At 43.2% G+C, this 17,652-nt stretch overlaps 1 protein-coding gene across 1 annotated transcript; it reads right to left on the bottom strand.

Moving 5' to 3' along the window:
- Positions 1 to 3,938: 3,938 nt before the first annotated feature.
- On the bottom strand, positions 3,939 to 17,251 carry EMC8 (ER membrane protein complex subunit 8). Its single transcript, XM_083626384.1, has 5 exons — positions 16,744 to 17,251; positions 9,925 to 10,001; positions 9,103 to 9,172; positions 7,248 to 7,342; positions 3,939 to 5,853 (listed from the first exon to the last, which is right to left on the bottom strand). Exons 1-5 carry the CDS (start codon positions 16,981 to 16,983, stop codon positions 5,694 to 5,696), a joined length of 642 nt encoding a protein of 213 aa, XP_083482510.1. The 5' UTR covers positions 16,984 to 17,251; the 3' UTR covers positions 3,939 to 5,693.
- Positions 17,252 to 17,652: the final 401 nt, after the last annotated feature.

The following is a 17,652-nucleotide window of genomic DNA, read 5'->3' as shown; positions in this document are numbered from 1 at the left end:
GCTAGTCATCGTAATTGAAAAGAGGCCATTGGTCAACCCAGCTTAGTACTGTTTACTGCAGGAGTAGGGAACCTGCAGCCTTCCAGATGTTTCTGGATTCCAACTCCCATCATCCCTGGCCATTGGTCATGCTATCCGGGTCTGATGGGCGTTGTAGTCCCAACAACATCTGGAGAGTCAGGAGTTCCCAATCCTCAGTCTGCTATGACTGGCAGTGACTCTCTAGGCAGGAAAAAAAATTCTTTCCCATTCTCTGTTACCAGATCCTTTTCACTGAAAATGCCAGGCGCTGAACATGAGACCATCTGCATGTATAGCAGCTGCTCCATCACTGAGCTGTGTCCTAAATAAAAATGTATATGTGGATATCTGGGTCATTTACGAGATGGAATTTTGGGCATTCGACTTTCTGCATATGCTCTGCCACTGAACTGCCCCATGCACCACAATAGTGTTTACTATTACTGCATAGGCTCTGTGGCTGAGAATTCATGCACTAAATGGCAGCTCAGATCAATACTTCTTTTTTCTTCTGAAGTTCTGTATGGCAGCTGTTTTAGAGAGGGTCTCACAATGTACCAGGCCATTCTGTTACAGGCCTTCAGGTAGCTATCACGGAACAAGGAAACTGCGAAGGAAAACTCCAGTGTGATACTGAATTGCAGCTTATCCAAAAGTTACATTTTGTTTGTTTGGGTCTGAAGAGAGACCCAGCTAAGCTTTACTGAGTAGAACCCATTGAAATTAATGGACCTAACTTAGTCATGTGCATTAATTTCAAGGGGTCTATTCTGAGTAAAACGTAGCTGAATGGTTTCCTGTTCCATTCCGCTGGAATTTAACTCCAACTTTTACACCCCCGTCCTTTACCTCTATGCATATGACTTGAAGCCCAGGAGAGGGTCTTCTCTGTGGTGGCCCCTACACTGTAGGACTCTCTCCTTGCAGAGGTGCACCTGACGCATTCATTTGATAGTTTTCACTGCATTTTGGAAGACTTGCCTCTTTCCCCTGGCTTTTGACAGTTGTTTTGTGGGACACACCTCATTTGTTTAATTGCACTGTCCTGGTTATTATAAGTTTTACTCTTTTTTGCAATTGTGATTTTTTAAAATAACTCTCTGCCCTGGGACCTTATGGCAGATAACTGAGGATCACACTCCATGGATGTGACGGTCCATGGCAGGCACAAGAAGCAGGGTCTTTTTTGGTGGTGGCTCCCCTATGTGACATGCGCTTCCCCTTGAGACTCACACCAGTGGCTCCCTTCTAATATTTAAGGAAGCAAATTCTTCACTGGGCTTGTGAGGACTAAGTTTATTTTAGCCATGCCATCCAAATCTAAACTTTTATCAGGACAGATAAAAGTACGTACCTTATTCACACTGTGAATGATTAAACTACAGAATTCACTACCACAGGATGGATGCTTTTAAAAAGAGGATTAGAGAAATGCACTGAGGATAAGGCTATCAACAGCTACAAGCCATGATGGCTGTGTCCTACTTCCAGTGTCGGAGGGAGTATGGCTCTGAATATCAGCAGGTGGGGAACATGAGCAGGACAGTGCCATTGCACTCATACTCTGCTTGCTGGCTTCCCAGAGGCATCTAGTTTGCCCCTGTGAGAACAGGATGTTGAACTAGGTGGGTCTTTGACTTGGTCCAGCTGGGCTCTTACTGTGTTCTAATCTGTACCTTATTTTAAAGTGGCATTTTATTATTTTAATGTGGGTTTTGCATGGAGTTTACTGTAGTCAGCAATTGCTTTGGAGATCCAAAAGCAGGTGGAAAGGAAGCACAGGGTTCTGCGGGACAGTGGTAACATTTATTTAATAATTTCCCCAATGATCAGTAAAAAGAATCTGGTAACTTTTAATACGTTGAATAAACACAGGCATGCTAGGAAAGAGCTTTGTTTCACAAAGGCAAGGCTGGTTCTTTCCCCAAGTTTTTGATATGGGGCAGCTTTAGGCCTTTGAATGAATAAGCAGAAGCCACTCCACCGTCACTCTGCAACGACAGCAAGCTGGAACGGTCCTGCTCAGATAATTAGGAACATTAGATGCCCCTAAAGCTCACAAAAATATGGTTGCTATGTAAGACCTACTCTGGTCCCTTGTGGCTCTGAACAGGTGCGTGACAGAAGAGAAATGTCAGCAGGCGAAACTTTCCACTGTTACTGCATCTTGGTGGCAGGGGAGCCTCAGCTGTTACACGCACCCTGCCTCACATGTAGCTGGGATCCCTGCCAGAAAGAAACGGCAGCAGCTCCTAAACAAAAAGACATCCTGGTGAGTGAGCTTCAGATCCCCAAGATATGACTAAATAAAGCAAAACACAAATACTTGAGTGTCTGGGGGTATGGCCTCCTCCTCCTCCATCATCCTTATCAAGCCAAACCATTTTCCAGGAAATCAACACATTCCTCGTCTCTGGGGTAATGCAGAGGCTGGAGTCTGAATGATTCATTGAGTTTGCAAAGGCTGCGTGCCTGGGCATATTCTGTTCAATTAATCAGTGGACGACCACAGCTTTTTACAAACTAGCATTATGGGGGAGAGTGGATCAATGATGCATTACGACTTTCCTAATGAGTTCCTGTGACTTCGCGAGTGCTGGGACTTCAGTTGGATTTGAAGGCTGCTCCTACGGATTTTGGGAAAGTGCCTCAATCTATTCACTCACTGCCACTGTGATTGTTCACCTGGAAGGGCCATAAATTAGTGGCTATAGCATTTTGTGTGCTGTCCCAGACAACTCCAGATAAGACAGGGAAAGATTCCTGTCTGAAAACTTAATCGAGAGACACTGCCAGTCTGATTAGACGAAAGCTGGGGAACCTTTTTTTCAGCTCGAGGGCCACATTTCCTGCTGAGCAACCTTTGAGGGGCCATATAGCAGTGGTTGGCAGTGCCAGGGGCAAAAATGGGAAGAGCAATGAATGTAAATTTTACTTTAATAAATATTTAAGATCTCTTTCCACCTCCATCCCCCAGCTGGGGAAACCTTACACTGAAGGCAGCATAACACCTTTTATATTGTTCAGGCCTGCATTTTAATCATTGTTGTAAGCTGCTCTGAGCAATGCAAATGAAAGGGCAGGTTATAAATCTTTCAAATAAATAATAAGAATCCAGAAGTCAGATGATGCTTTCCTTTCAGAAGCCATTAGCAGAGCACGCAACGCTGCTTTCATGTGCCCAGGTGATTATAAAGCCCACATATCTGGGAAGGAAGTAGAGTGTAGCGAACTTTGGAAGACAGTATTTCAGTGCACTTAGTGGGAACCCCTGCGAGCAGAAAATAAAGGGAATGCTAACAGGGTTTGAAAAGCAGAGAGAAGAGGCAACCTGCATTATGCCTTTGACTCTATTGGCCCATCACGCCTTCTGCTCTTTTCTGGGCAATCAACCTAAACATGAATATCAGCAAAGCTGTTAGTTAAATGCAAGCCAAGCAATATCTCCATCTGTAGAATGTTTTCCAATTGACAATAAAATGCAAGTTGCCACTACATTAAAATCTCCTCTATGCACTACACTCATCATTTGGCATCATCAGAGGACTTCAGATCATTACACAAAAAGGGAGGGTGGGCCCAGCCAACTGCATGCCAGGCCAAGGTTTAGGGCGAAATGAAGGCTGTTTCCTGAGAGCAGAAATTTTAAAAGCGGAACCTCAGATAACGATGCATTCATATTCCGGGCTCTGTTCTGCCTTCTACCTTCCAAAGCAGTATAGTCTAGATTTCAGAACCAGGAGAATACCTCCATGCTACAACAACTAGGTGTTAAATTTAGCTCTAGTAACAGTTGTCACATTGGGTGTGGGGAACCTGTAGCCCTTTGGCTGCTGTTAAGACTCCCATCAGCCCCAGTCAGAATAGCCACATCTGGACTACATACTCGGAATCACAAGTCATTACAAAAGCCATACTTATTTCACTGGTTTTATTTTCAAGGTGATGGGGAGGGGGGGAGGAGCAAGGAAATGCAGGTGGTCAGCTAAACATTTTTTTCTCCCAACATAAAACCTCAAACCATTTCTGCTTAAAATGTAGAATGTGTTATAAATAAAGGTTAAGCTAATACAGGGTCCGTAGGAATAGAAAAGACAAACAAAATACATGTAAAATAATGACAAGGAAGATGCCACACCCCTTCTCCATCAAGAGGTAAATGTAGAGAGAAAAAGAAAAGAAAAAACCCTAAACTGACACATGTAAGCATTTTAAGACTCTTTTATGCTACAATATTATATTACAAGCCTTTTCCGAATGGGCAAAAGTGGCTCAGTACTAAGTGTAACTGTTTGAAACTCACTTTATAAAGACTGTTTGCATGACATAAAGGACGTTAACAAACAGGAGTGCCTCCCATAAAAGACTTTCAGGCGTGTTCATGAGCAATTCCTAATCATTTCAACGCAGCTTTGATTTGAGCTGTGTCCCATCATATTTGTGTGTTTATTTTTTTTTTAAACTTCTGCAGTTCTTAAATACAACTATACCATCACAAAATGGCTACAGTCAGATGCAACGACAAATTTTGGACTCACACATTCCCTTCCTCCATGGGAGGGGAGATTAAAACTTCTCTTGCAAGCCTACAGTAAACCACAGTTCACTGTTTCGTCTGATCCCTGGCACACTATGATTTCTGCAAATCAGAATCCCCAGACAGGTCCAGACAAAATAGAAGCTATGATTTTCTGCAAAACATGTAGGAGGAAGGGAGAAGGTGAAGAGGGAGTTCATGAGCCTGAGGCCAAAAGCTGTTGTGCTCATAACTATGTCTGAATGTAGTCAGTAAAATGAGAGGAACTGAAATTCATAGTTGTAATCTTGTTTATACCACATGGGTGTGCATTTGTACAGAAGTTACAAGGTTCTTCTAACCACAAGGTTAAGAGAAGCACTCCTGAAACAAACAGCAAGAACAAAGAACAATCCTGCAACTCACTTTGCTTTTTTTTAACCACTTCAAGACACAACGAGCCCTTGGAATGGGCAAACCACATGGTGAAAAACGACCAGGCTCATTACATTTGAGTCTGATAGGCAGAAAAATTGCAGCATTCTCAGAACGACAGAGAAACTTGGCAGCATCTGGTGGGTATATTGCTTGTCAAGCTATTGTTTTCTTCCTGTGCAGCATGTCATAGCAACAAGTACGGTGGCACACAACACCCAGCAGTTAGCACTTAGAACAACAGCTCTCAAACTGGCCACGTATTTCCACTTATAGTTATAGATTTGATTCTTTAAAAAATAAAACTAGCAATTAACTCTCTGGAAGATATTTCATAAATCTTAAATCTTTTAAAAATTACTCTCTAAAGGTTATAAAAGGTTAGTCAAAACTTTTTAATATGAATAGCTTGGATAAGTGGATCTAGTTCCCGGCTGGAGAATTACAGCAACGTATTATGCCGAGGAGGAGAAGAGTCCACAGAGGAATCTGCAAACTACGGTTGGAACCTCAAGGATTCTCATTAAAAAGATTTGACTGCATAGCGACACATCCTTTTTCTCTCTCTCTCCCAAGTGATGTGTCTCACTCATTGGCTTTCCACATCACTTGAAGGAACCGGTTTAGTACTTTATTTACATTCAAAAAGTATTCATCTCCCCCTTTTGTTTCTTCTTCAGCACAGTGGAAATGCCAACAAATCAAGTCAATGGGAGACTCCCTAGCAGAGGTGCAGGACAGCTTTATTAATCTCTGGATTTGTCCAATCATTCCGGATGTCATCCAAATGATTATCAAAATCTACTAGTGTTTCATAGGACCGGCTGTCCAGAAGTGAGGCAGAGATCCTCTGGGCTTCTGACCAGTCTTCACAGTAATCACTAGGAAGCAAGAAAAAAGTAAAGAATTAATGGTCCTCAGGAGGAACCAACCAGCCTCCTAGTCCATTGGAGTGAAAGCAAAGGAAAAATCTATCAGCAATGCATAATGACAAGCAGAGGGTCAGCTACACTACGAACTAAAACAAAAACAAAAAAACACTTCAGTCAAAATGACTCACCCTGAGGAAATATGGGAGTTACAAGAGAGGCGCACCTGCTTGAAGTATCTGCTAGGCAGCCCTCACAGAGCTACAATTCACACAGAGACCTTCTTCAGATGCAGTGCTACATCTATGACTTAAGTGTTGCATCGATGAACTAACTCACTTCACTTCACTTCCCTCTCCCTTCTCTTCTTCCATCTCAGTCACAAGGAGATTCAAAGCTAATGCTTCTATTTTTAACTAGGCACAGTACAGCATTATGTTCAAACCTTGACAAACGGTGGCCAGTCTTGGTAATGGTTTATTAAAAGAGGGCAACTTCAAACCGTTGTTATTAATCTGGCTTGTTTCAGTGAAAGCTTCTGATCGCCTCCTCCTGCTCCTCTTGGTGGCACCTTCTCCAGCCTGATGCTCCCCTGACATTTTGGACTATGACTCCCAACAGGCTACTGCCAGCATGGCTGTGTTGGCTGATGGGAGTTGGTAGTTCTACTATCTGGAGAGCACCAGGCTGGGGAAGGCTAGGCTGAACAAGAGCTTAGTGTTGCATCCTAACAAGGCCAGTGCCAGGGGCGTAGAGGCATGACCCTTAAACTGTTTCACATACCATGGACAGGCCCTGCACATTATTTGTTCATGTTAGAAAAGCTCTGGCGAGAGCAGAAAACCTTTCAAAAGCTGACTGTGATTAGTTCCCAATGGATGCTACTCTGGTTGTTTCACATCTGAACCCTCCTTCCTCTCTTCCCCCAGCCCACCTCCATACCTAACAATTTCCTTTGGCAATATGTTTCATACACTATGTTGCTATTCTGAGTTTGTTGGCTTTACAGTTTGAAATATTATTCAGTTAGGCAGATCTGAAATTTTATTAGGCTAACACTGGATCTAGGTCATTAAAATGTTATTTATTTATCAAGTTGGTTTGGGGATAATAGCAAAAAACTACTTCATTCAGTTGCCCAAATTGACTTCCCCAGATGTTTCAGAATAGAAGTCCCATCCGTCCCAGACAACCAGCACATGCTGAAGAAGGCTGAATTAATTCATTGTTTGGATTTGCTGTGTCCTTGTATTGATTGTACATTGTATATTTTTGCATTGACTGTTTCATACTCATAGCCAGCTGCAGCTGAATTCCAAACTTAGGCTTCGTTTCAAGGTAAAATATGCTAAATATAAAAATGTAAATGCTGCTTAGGAGCAAAGGTCTGTTCTATGAATACTCACAAGTGCGGGTCTTTGCATCTCCATTTGTTTTCGTGATGTTCGTACACGTGAACAGTCGGTTCTATGCACTCCATTGTAAATTTACTATTATCCACCTGATGCAGAACAGAGAGAGGGAACAGAAAGCTCAGTGGCAGAATGTCTGCTTTGCATGCAAAAGGTCCTAGGTTCAATCCCTGGCAGCTCCAAGCAGAACTGGGAAATGTTCCCCTGCCTGAATCCCTGAAGAACTACTGCCAGCCAGTGTAGGCCAGGTATGGGGAACACCTGTCCTCTCTACCTGGTTGTCAGGGCTCTCCCAAGTCCACACACCCTGTTGAACCACACCTTCCACCAATCCTGCTCTGCACCCTCCTTAAGTGTTTTTGCCTGACTGGAATGCTACCTTGAATGCAGATCATACTTCTTGCTTATCTGGATGGAAGATAAAGAGGCCTACTGTACAAAGGTAAAATTCATAGCTGCTGCTCCACCAACTTTCTCCTCTGGCTCTTGGAAGGTTACTTAGGAGGGAATGCAGCCTTTGAGCCGAAAAAGATTCCCCACTCGGTGTAGACAACAGTGAGGTAGATTAACCAATACTCTGAATCAGTAGAAGGGAGCTTCCTATTCAGAAAAGCATTCTCACCTAGACACACACACTGGAACAACCTTACAATTTATGCACTGGAAATGGACCCTTGCAATTAAGTTGGAAATGTGGAGAATGAACTAGAAATGAACTCCTGTTAAAGTAGTGGTTTTCAAACTTTCCACCTTCAGGGAACTCTTTCCAGCTTGTTTTGTCTGCTGAGGAATCCATGATGGTCAGCCAAAGACACCTAGCAGGTTGCAAAGGATACTTGGGCATGTTTTAAGGGCACACACTTGTTTAATGCAAGGCATAATTTAGGCCTGTTAACCATTGGCTCCATGGTGACAGAGTGCAATCTAGAACACATCCAACAGTTTCCCTGCAGCTGTACACTGCAGGTATAAATCCCGTAGTGATGGGGAAACAAACTTTCAAGGAAATAAGTATCATTATCATTAATTCAGTTTATTATTCAATTAATATGATCAGGATGGCAGCCAATAAAACAGTATTAAAACAACCCACACTAAAACAATAGCTGGTTGCTAGTTCTCAAATAGCCAGGGCCTCAAAAAGCATCGCTGACAGTGATCTCAATACAAAGACACATAGTTGTAGAGCAGGGGTGGGGAACCTTTTTCAGTCCAGGGGCCACATTCTCTTCCAAGCAATCTTCTGAGGGCCACCTGCCACTAGTAGGTGGGGCCAGAGGCCAAAGTGGGGAAATTAATATGAATTTTACCTGTGCAGAATAGGCTACTTACTTTACTCTCAAGACACCTCTCTCTAGTCTCCATCCAGGCAAGCAAAGCTCAAGGACATTTTCCAGCTAGGCAAAAACACTTGTGGAGGGTGCAGAGCAGGGCTGGTGAGGGACATGTCTTGGAAGAGTCCCAAAGGCCAGAGAGAAAGACCATATCCCCTATGTAGTGGTTCCCAATCTTTTATAGAGAAGGCAGTGATCAGGGTACCCAGGTCAGAAACTGTATAGGGCTTTGTCCAACATTACTTGTCTTCTTGTTTTACTTTAAATAAAAGGAAGAAACTTGAGCAACTGAAGGATTTTCTGGAAAACAGTTCTGAAGCACTGCTTTAGGGTGATGGTGTGACTTCATGGCAGCGAGGGAGGGTTGTATTACAAGACTTGCAAATAACTGAAGCACTTACATTTCAGAAAATGTAATCTAAGCAATTGATGTCATTAGCTATGGCCATGAAGTGTACACTAAATAAAGGAAAAAGGCAGCGCGGGGGGGGGGGCAGGGGAAGGATCTTACGTACCATTATGAGGGCTGTGTCGTTGAAGCCTTCTGCAATCCTGGAGGCAACCTTTTCAGCAACCTGGTTTGGACTACAAAAAGCACACAAATTACTTACAATTCTGCTATTCTTCAAATCAATCATAATGAAATTGGAACACTTGAATGAAGAGATGATGATAAGATGTCCGATGATGTGCTCAAGAAGAAACGTTTTATATGGCCTAAAGCAAGAATCGGGAACCTCTGGCCCTACAGACGTTGTTGCACAACATCTCCCTTCATCCCAAAAAACACTCACCACACTGGCTGGGACTTATTGGACTAGGAGTCCAATGACATCTGGAGGGCAACAGTTTCCTTAACCCTGGTCTAAAGCTAAACCAGATTTGAAATAAACTGATGGTGGCTGGGCACTGCCAGTCCTCTATTCTGTTCACTCACGCTGGCCAACCTCCTGTTCTTGTAACAGAGACATGGGATATGGGCCTCATTGCATCAGGCATTAAACAAAGCCTAAGAAATTAAAATAAGGCTTCTGCAAACAATCTGGTGCCTTCTGGATAATCTGGACTACAATTCCCATAGTATCAGGTCAGGGATAGCTGACCTACACATTTAACTAAACCAATGGTAATAGCTTCCCCTTAAGGAGCCCTGGGAATTATTGTTTTGCAAGGCCACAAGCACAGCGCTACAGGAAGAATTTGCTACTAGGTGTTTCGTTAGGGTTAGCCTCTGATTCGGTTCTTTCTTTCTTTCTGTCTCCAAGCCCCTCTCCCTTTATGTGGTTCACGTCCATTTTTGAATGGGTGGCAGTGGCAAGGTGGTTGCAGCAACATACCTGGCATCTTTCAGACGTTCATTAGCTTGATAGTACCCGGCTATTACATAGCTATTCTCTTTGCACCATGAATCAATCTGAAAGAGCACATAAATAAAAAATCCGTAAGCATTCAAAACTCAAAGCACTGGCTAACGTCACACAGACGCAGGGGGTGATAGCTAGTGAATTAGTGGATTGAAATAGCCACTTTATACCTATTAGCATGGGAAAACATGCCTCTCTTTTGAGAGCTGTTGCAAGAACAAAATGAAAACTTTTGGGCTGCCAGGGTACTAGGTAAAAAATCTATTTCTCAAATGAAACATTATTGCTGTTAATCATTTCATAAAAGACTTTAAATTTATGTTCTATACAACATATAACTTGCTCTTCTACTCCGGTGAAACTGGCCACTATTATGTATATTTATGTTATTTATATTGATAGAATTTCTATAATGCCAAATCATAGAATACAATGGTGGCATTAAAACATGAAACTTTTTTTTTTAAATGAAGGGGTTAAGGTGACTGGCTAATAAAATAAAATAAACAACTTAAAACTCAAAAGTGACGATGCCTGAGGAATCTTTGCTGGAGTGTTCCACAGCACAGAATCAGAAACGCTAAATGCCTGACTTCTAGTTAACATGAGTCAGGCCCCTGTAATACAGGGAACATTTTATTTCCATTCTACAAAATGTGAACTGGGTGGCTACGGACAATCTGCAGGGGAGGTGGGACAAATTTGGGACTCCTGGATATCTCGATCTACTCAGAGGAGAAACACTGAAATTAAATATCCTAATTTAGTCATGCCCACTAATTTCAAAGGATCTATTGAGTAGAACTTAGAAAGATATAAAGGGTTTTATCAAACTATCAGTGCAGTGGATGCTGGAGATCTGGGTTCAAAGTTATCACTTCGGTCCTGGATTTAATTGTGTGTTTTTCTGTAAGACATTCGCACAGTCTCAGCCTGCCATGGAGACAGTGATCTACTAGGGGCTGCTGAAAGTGGTCAAAGCAAATACCATGAAATGCTTTTACTAACTGTAAGTGCTATATGCCTGCCATAGCAATTCCTTTCCTTTACAGATAAATTGGGATTTCTGAAGCCCAACCTGGTTGACAGACACATGGAAAAGACAAGCCAGAGAAGGACTTTTGTGGAGAAGTAAAATATGACAGCAGAGGTATGCATAAGGAAGGGGAGAGACCATCTTGCCCTTCCTCTGGTCACTTCATTAAGCATGGAAGTGAAGTGGCAAAATGAGTGGAGAGGGGTCTTAGGATGTGTGTAGAAACTTCATGGAGGTGGGGTGGGAAGAGGACAGACGGCACAAGTCAGAGTGGAGGGAGCTCCTCATTCTTTTGTCCCCTACCGGCTGTGAAGAATGAAGGGCTGGTGGACTCTGGACTTGCTAGTACTCTCATGGGAGAAGGGGCGAGAAAACTGGTCACCAGCCCCACTCTGAAAGACCCACATTTAAACTGCCCAGCAACCAGGGCTGTGGGCTTTAGCAGGAAGAGCAACATGATCCTCGACTGGTGATAAGGTGCAGATTCTATTGTGTCTACACCTCCACCCCTGCTGCAACAGTCACTTTAATTAGTGAAGATATTTGCATAATATCATTTTATCCTAATGTATCATCTGATCTGCCACAAAGCTTTTTTAAAATACCCAGTGAGAATTAAAGGGGCAAATTCATCTTGGGTGTTACGAGGCAGGATTTAAAGTGCTGCATTTATCCATATCAGATTTTGGCCCAGTTTCAGTGGCTTTTGAATATATCCCCATATTTGCTACTCACAATAAATGTAACTGATTAAGATAATCCAGTGATTTTGGGAGGTGGAAAAACGAGCTAGCAATTGTGCTTTTTGCTGTCAACTACTATCTTAAAAAAATGGGGGGAGGGGGAATTAAGTGGATTGCAGAACATTTTGGATGCTGAATTCCAGCTTCCTGCAAAACACATCAATCTCATGGTTAGCAGAATAATTACAGCCCTGAATTAAACTGTCTAAAAGCAGAACGAAGCTACACAAATAATCTCTTCTAAAAGAATGACATGGATTTATGTGTTTCATTAAATTGTCATTTGCTAGCATTGTTATACTTAAAGAGCCAACTGCTGAAGTAATCATAACCCCCATTTCAAGGGTTTATAGATGCCATTTTAATTGCCAGCAAGTTGAGATCTTTTAACTAAAACTAAACACCCGGATAAAACATTCTTGCTCACAGCAAACATTAAGAAGCTGATCTGAAATTTCCCTTTTGCTATTCTATAGGAAGCTCAGTTTCTATTCAATTTTAGGGGAGCAACAGAGAGAGACAGCTCTGCTCTGGCTTGTTAGCAACAGGTTTTTTTTTAAAGTAACACTTTATTGGGTTTTATAAACAAGGATCATATGAATAACAAATTATACAAATAAATGGACCAAGTCTTCTCATGTCATTTGTACATCACAAAAATAGCATAATAAATTTGCAGGAATATCTACAACATATGCTTCATTATTAGCGGTCAATTTTTCAAGTTCCTGGGTTTGTGAATTGATTTAAACAAAAACAAAGGGGAAATAGGATAGAACAGACTTAGCAGATAACATTCAACATCGCATAGCTAAACGCCTATTCAGGAGCCCTTTTGGTTGTGCTTAGATTAAGTAAGAATAATAGTCATTTTTCCTCTTATGTTACCAATGAAACAATATAAAGTGTTGTATATTAATGAGTGTGGGAGCACAGTTCAAAGTGAAAATAAAAATTTATGTTTACATTTTAATTTTGGTCAACCAGATGGAGCCAAATGCTGATGGGAGGTGGGGTCATTTTCAGGAATACTGGCATAAATTAAACCATACCAGGGTAAAGTCATCTTTCTTTATCTGTCCATGTGCCAACTGTAATTTATTTCATAATCTTGCAAGGACGGCTGTTTCCCAAACTGAACCTCAAAGTTCAGTTTTGTCCTACAGCTATTTTTTCATATTTGAATGTAATGAAATTTACTTAAGTGTACGGAAAGACATTTTATAATGGCAATATGTACACATCACCAAGCACATGTACCTGCCTTAAAACAAGCATTGCCCTACCAGGCGATAAAGTTTCCTCATGACAGCTCAGTAGATGTGCTTTGCAGATGGCCAGGCACCGTTGGGAAGTAGTTCTCAAATTGCTCCTTGCAATTCCCAAGAGTTAACTGTCTCATTTGCCACAAGTGCATTTAGTCATTTGTGGCCTTAACACAAATGCACAGACAGCTTTCACTGGGTTCTGTGCATGGCAGCCAGAGGCAATTTTTACTCCCAACAAATGGCCAACTATCAACAAGCTTGGCCTAGTGACCCTTGGTTGGACAGAGGAATCCATTTTAGCCTATTCCCGTGGCATATCTGCTTGGCTCATGTGGTTAATTCATCCTTTGCTGATTGGTTCATTGTGGCTTTAACTGTGTAAGCCTATCATTATGCATGGGGTGGTGGGAGGACTGGTATGTGGATCACCTTCCCTTAAAATAAGGCCTTGTGTGATTTTTTCAGTTCTCTATTACTACTCTGCAACTCCTTAAGTATTCTTGTACTTTGACAATAACCTTAAAAGGACAGGATGTGAGCAAAGACTCTTCCTTGGACAAAATAAATATTTCACTGGGAACTTCTGCTTTCTACACTTTCTCTCAATACTGTATCTCCTTCATGCACCTGTTTGGTTGCTCTTATCCTTTAGACTTCAATCTTTCTAATGATGGTCTCAGCACTGCACTTTGTGGCTTTTGGCTGGACATATAACCAGGACTGCTGGACCCAAGTTGATATACACATTTCATCTTCTGGCGTTTCTACTATCAATCAGCAAATAGGCTGTTAAATCTGAATGCCACTTACAAAACCACAAGGCAGCACAATAAAAAGTTACGCAAATATGGATAAGCACCTTGGCTTTCTAAGACATCTCGCACTATCCTTGATTACGTTTGTCAAAGCTGCCACAAACAATATTTGCATGCCACATTGATTTGCTAATTGATTAAAGTTTGACAAATCCCAACTCAGCTTAAAATGCACAAATACAATTTCTTCATAATTAGATTGTGTGAGGAATTGCAGCATTTCATGAATTCTGCAATTATTTCAATTTCCCATTAAAGCTACAAGCTGATTTTGCAAAGATTTCCAAAGAGCTGCCACAATGCTCTGTATACCAAAGTGACTCACTGCCCTTAAAATTCTATGTCCATGGTGCTCTTCATTCACCTTTGTACTCAGCAACACAACTTATTCCATTGCTGCCCAGCCTCCTCTAGATGCTTTTGGTTTAAGTACTCTGATATCAGAGGGGCTGTGAACACGCTGGTTATTATCTGAAGAGATATCACAGGCTATGCACTGTCCAGGCGGCCAAAATGTTTATTATTTTCAATGCTTGATTTATAGTGCACCCATCAACAGATTCCCAGGGTGAATTACAAAAAAGTTTTTTTAAACCACAACAAAAAATTAGAGCAGGAACATTAAAACATTATGTTAAAAAGCAGTAAAAAAATAATAATCAGCCAGCAAAACTAAAATGAACAGCAAGCACTGCAAAAACAATATGAAGAGCGCCCTTCCCGGACATAGCACCCTTCAGATGTTTTGACTACAATTTTCATGAGCCACAGTCAGCACAGCCATGCTGCCAGGGGTTGATGTAAGCTACAGTAAAAAATATCTGGAGGCCACCAAGTTGATAAAGACTAAAGATGAAAAAGCTGGGAGAAATGAAAAGATATTTGGTGCCAAAATGTCATCAAGGTGGATGATATGTTAGCATTCCAAAGTTGGGTTCCCATCACTGTGTAGGTCCTTTCTCCTATAGCCACCCACTGCCCTTAGATGGTGGGAGCTCAAAAAGAAAAGCCTCCTTTGAAGATCTTGGTATAGGCAGACACATGTTGAGACAATAGGTCTTTCAAGGTATTGTGGTGTGATGCTGTGAAATATTTAACACAAGGACCTTTGTACATTTAGCAGTTGTGTTGCCAAGGACCGTTGGGCAGGTGCAGCTTTTCAACCCCCCTGCTGTCCTGTAACTGGCGAAAGTTCAACTTCTACAAACCAATGAAAAAAGTATAGAGGTGCTCACTTTGGAAGCATAATATCCTCTGTGCTAGATAATGGGAAGGGTTATTAACAGATAACATGGTGAAGAGATGTGGCCAGATGCCCCTGGGAAGGCCACATATCAGCCCCCCTCTGTTGTTTGTCCTCCGCATGCATGTGATATCCAAAGGTATGCTGCCTGATCATCTGTGAATTTGTGTAGAAGGCAGCCTCCCCCAGCCTGGTGTCCTCCAGATGTTTAGAAATACAGCTCCCACAACCCCCAAATTCTGACCAACTAGAGTTCGAGGGAGTTATAAAAAAATCTGGAGGACAGTTAGGGGATGTTATTATAACGGTTCATCTAGTACCGCACCCTCAATTTCTCATAGTGGGTGGATGTTTAAGGAAAGCCCAAAAGAAGCCCCCCAGCAACTGTCTTTCCAAGGGATCCTGCCTCTTCATGGGGAGGTTATATATAGGCCAGCATCCTGTTTCCAACATTGGCCAGCCATAAGTTTTTTGAGAAGCACAGAGGTAGCAGTTGCCTTCCTCATCTGTCCCGTTATGTGGCATATTGAGCTATATTGCCTACAGACAGGGAGGCCCCATTTAGTTCTTATAGTCAACAGCCTTCAACGGACATATCTGCCATGAATTAAGGCAACAGACCCCCTGCTTTGCTGTTTGCTCCCTCCCCACAATCTTATATTTAGAAGTATATTACCTCAGCAGTTAAGAAAGGCCGTAAATCAACTGCATCACATGTAGAAGCAAGGCCCCAGGCTTAATTCCTGGTGTTCCCAGCCAGACAATGTCAACAGTACTGAGGTAGAGAAACCAACTGAGGTAGGGAAACCAACTGACAACTTCCTATGTTAATCCTTCATTCAGACCCATGAGAACTAGAACCTTACTTTTAGGGGAAGGGCTGTGGAAGACCCCATGATTTACATACAGAAAGTCCCAGGCTCAATCCCTGGAGTCTCCAGATAAGGCTAGGAATGTCCCCTGCCTGAAAGATAATACTGAGCTAGATGAAGTGAGGATTTGACGTTCACTATAAGGCACAGAAGCTCTATTCACAGGGAAGCCTTCCCAAAAAGCAGCAAACAAGTTAAGGACTAGTTTCCCATTGAGGAGGAAAGAAACACAAGAAGCTGCTTTATATTGAGTCTTAGTACTGTCTACACTGATTGGCAGCAGGTTCCCCAGGGTTTCAGGCTGGCAGGAGTGTATGCTTTCCCAGCCCCTACCTCGAGATGCTGCTGGGGACTGGACCAGAAACCTCCTGCATGTAAAGCAGATGCGCTACCATGGAGTTAAGACGCTTCCCCTAAAAGTAATATAAGACGCTAGTCCTCATGGTTGTGAATAAAGGGTTTAAAGGAGAATATGGGAAGTGGCCTTACATTGAGTAAGGCCACTGCCCCATTTAGCTCAGCGCTTACTGACTGGCAGTGGCTCTCTAAGGTTTTAGGCGGGGAGGAGTCTTTCCCAGCCCCTACCTGGGAAACTGAACCAAGAACTTTCTCCATGGAGAGCAGGTGCTCGACCACGGGGTTAGGGTCCTTCCCCTAAAATCAAAGCAAGATACTAGTCCTCGTGGTTCTGAATGATGACAATATGGGGCCTTTATACCGCGTGAGACCCACTGGTTCATCTGTCTAGCTCAATTTACTGTCGACGCCGGCTTTCTGCCCCCCACCCGCTTGGCAGCCCCCCCCGGCCCACCCACCAGTGTGAGCGCCACCTCCAGCATGGGCGCCAGGGCGAGGCTGCCATGGAAGAGCGGGATGCAGTCCACGAAGAGCGCGTGCGCCGGCAGGTGAGGCCCCGTCGGCTCCCTCTCCCGGCCTCGCTGCTGCTGGTGGTGCTGCGGCTGCTTCTCGGCCACCAGGAGCCCGTTGACGGCGCAGTGCGGGTACTTGGCGCCGTGGAGCACCATCTTGCAGTAGGCCTGCGTGCTCAGCTTCATCTTGGCCGGGGCCCCGCCTCAGTCAGCACAGCCGTCGCCGCTGCTGTTTCCTTCTCCTCATGTGGCCCCGCTCGGCAGGGGCAGCTCCGGCCTCCCTCACGACCACCGCCGCTGCTCGCTTCCGGCTCCACGGGCCCGCCGCCAAGCACCGGCCGTAAAGCTGGGAACGGGGAAGAGGAGGAGGGGCGCAAAAGTGTCGCGAAAGGAGCCTCTCCAAGTCCCATTGCTGAAGTACAGAGGAAGGGTGGCGAGGGCCCTTCTAGACTCATATCTATGGTCTTCTCTTAGTTCCGCCTTCTTTACCTCCCGTCATACCCCGCGGCGAAAAAGCCAACCTAAAGTTCCTTTTTTTTGGAACGCATAGAGTTACGGGTCCATTGTCTACAAACAGGGTTGCTCGGTTATTTTTGACGGCCCTCTCCCGTTTTTCCCCCGTCTTAAGTGGGATAAAACAGGCAAGAGATTTCGAGGAGGAAACAGAGGAGGAAAAGTCTTAGCTTTTTAGATGCCACCCAAAAAAAGACAAACAAATTATATTATGGCATAAGCGTGCATCTGATACGGTGGGCTCTAGTCCACGAAAGTTTATGGCACAATTTCTACTAATCTTAAGATGCTACAACACTTTTTGCACTCTCTCTTTTCTTTTGCTGCAATAGACTTGAGTTG

Source organism: Podarcis filfolensis (genome assembly GCF_964270895.1).
Source record: "Podarcis filfolensis genome assembly, chromosome: 8".
Classification (NCBI taxonomy): Eukaryota; Metazoa; Chordata; class Lepidosauria; order Squamata; family Lacertidae; genus Podarcis; species Podarcis filfolensis.
Note: the sequence above shows the minus strand (reverse complement) of the source record. Positions and strands in the feature narration are given on the sequence as shown.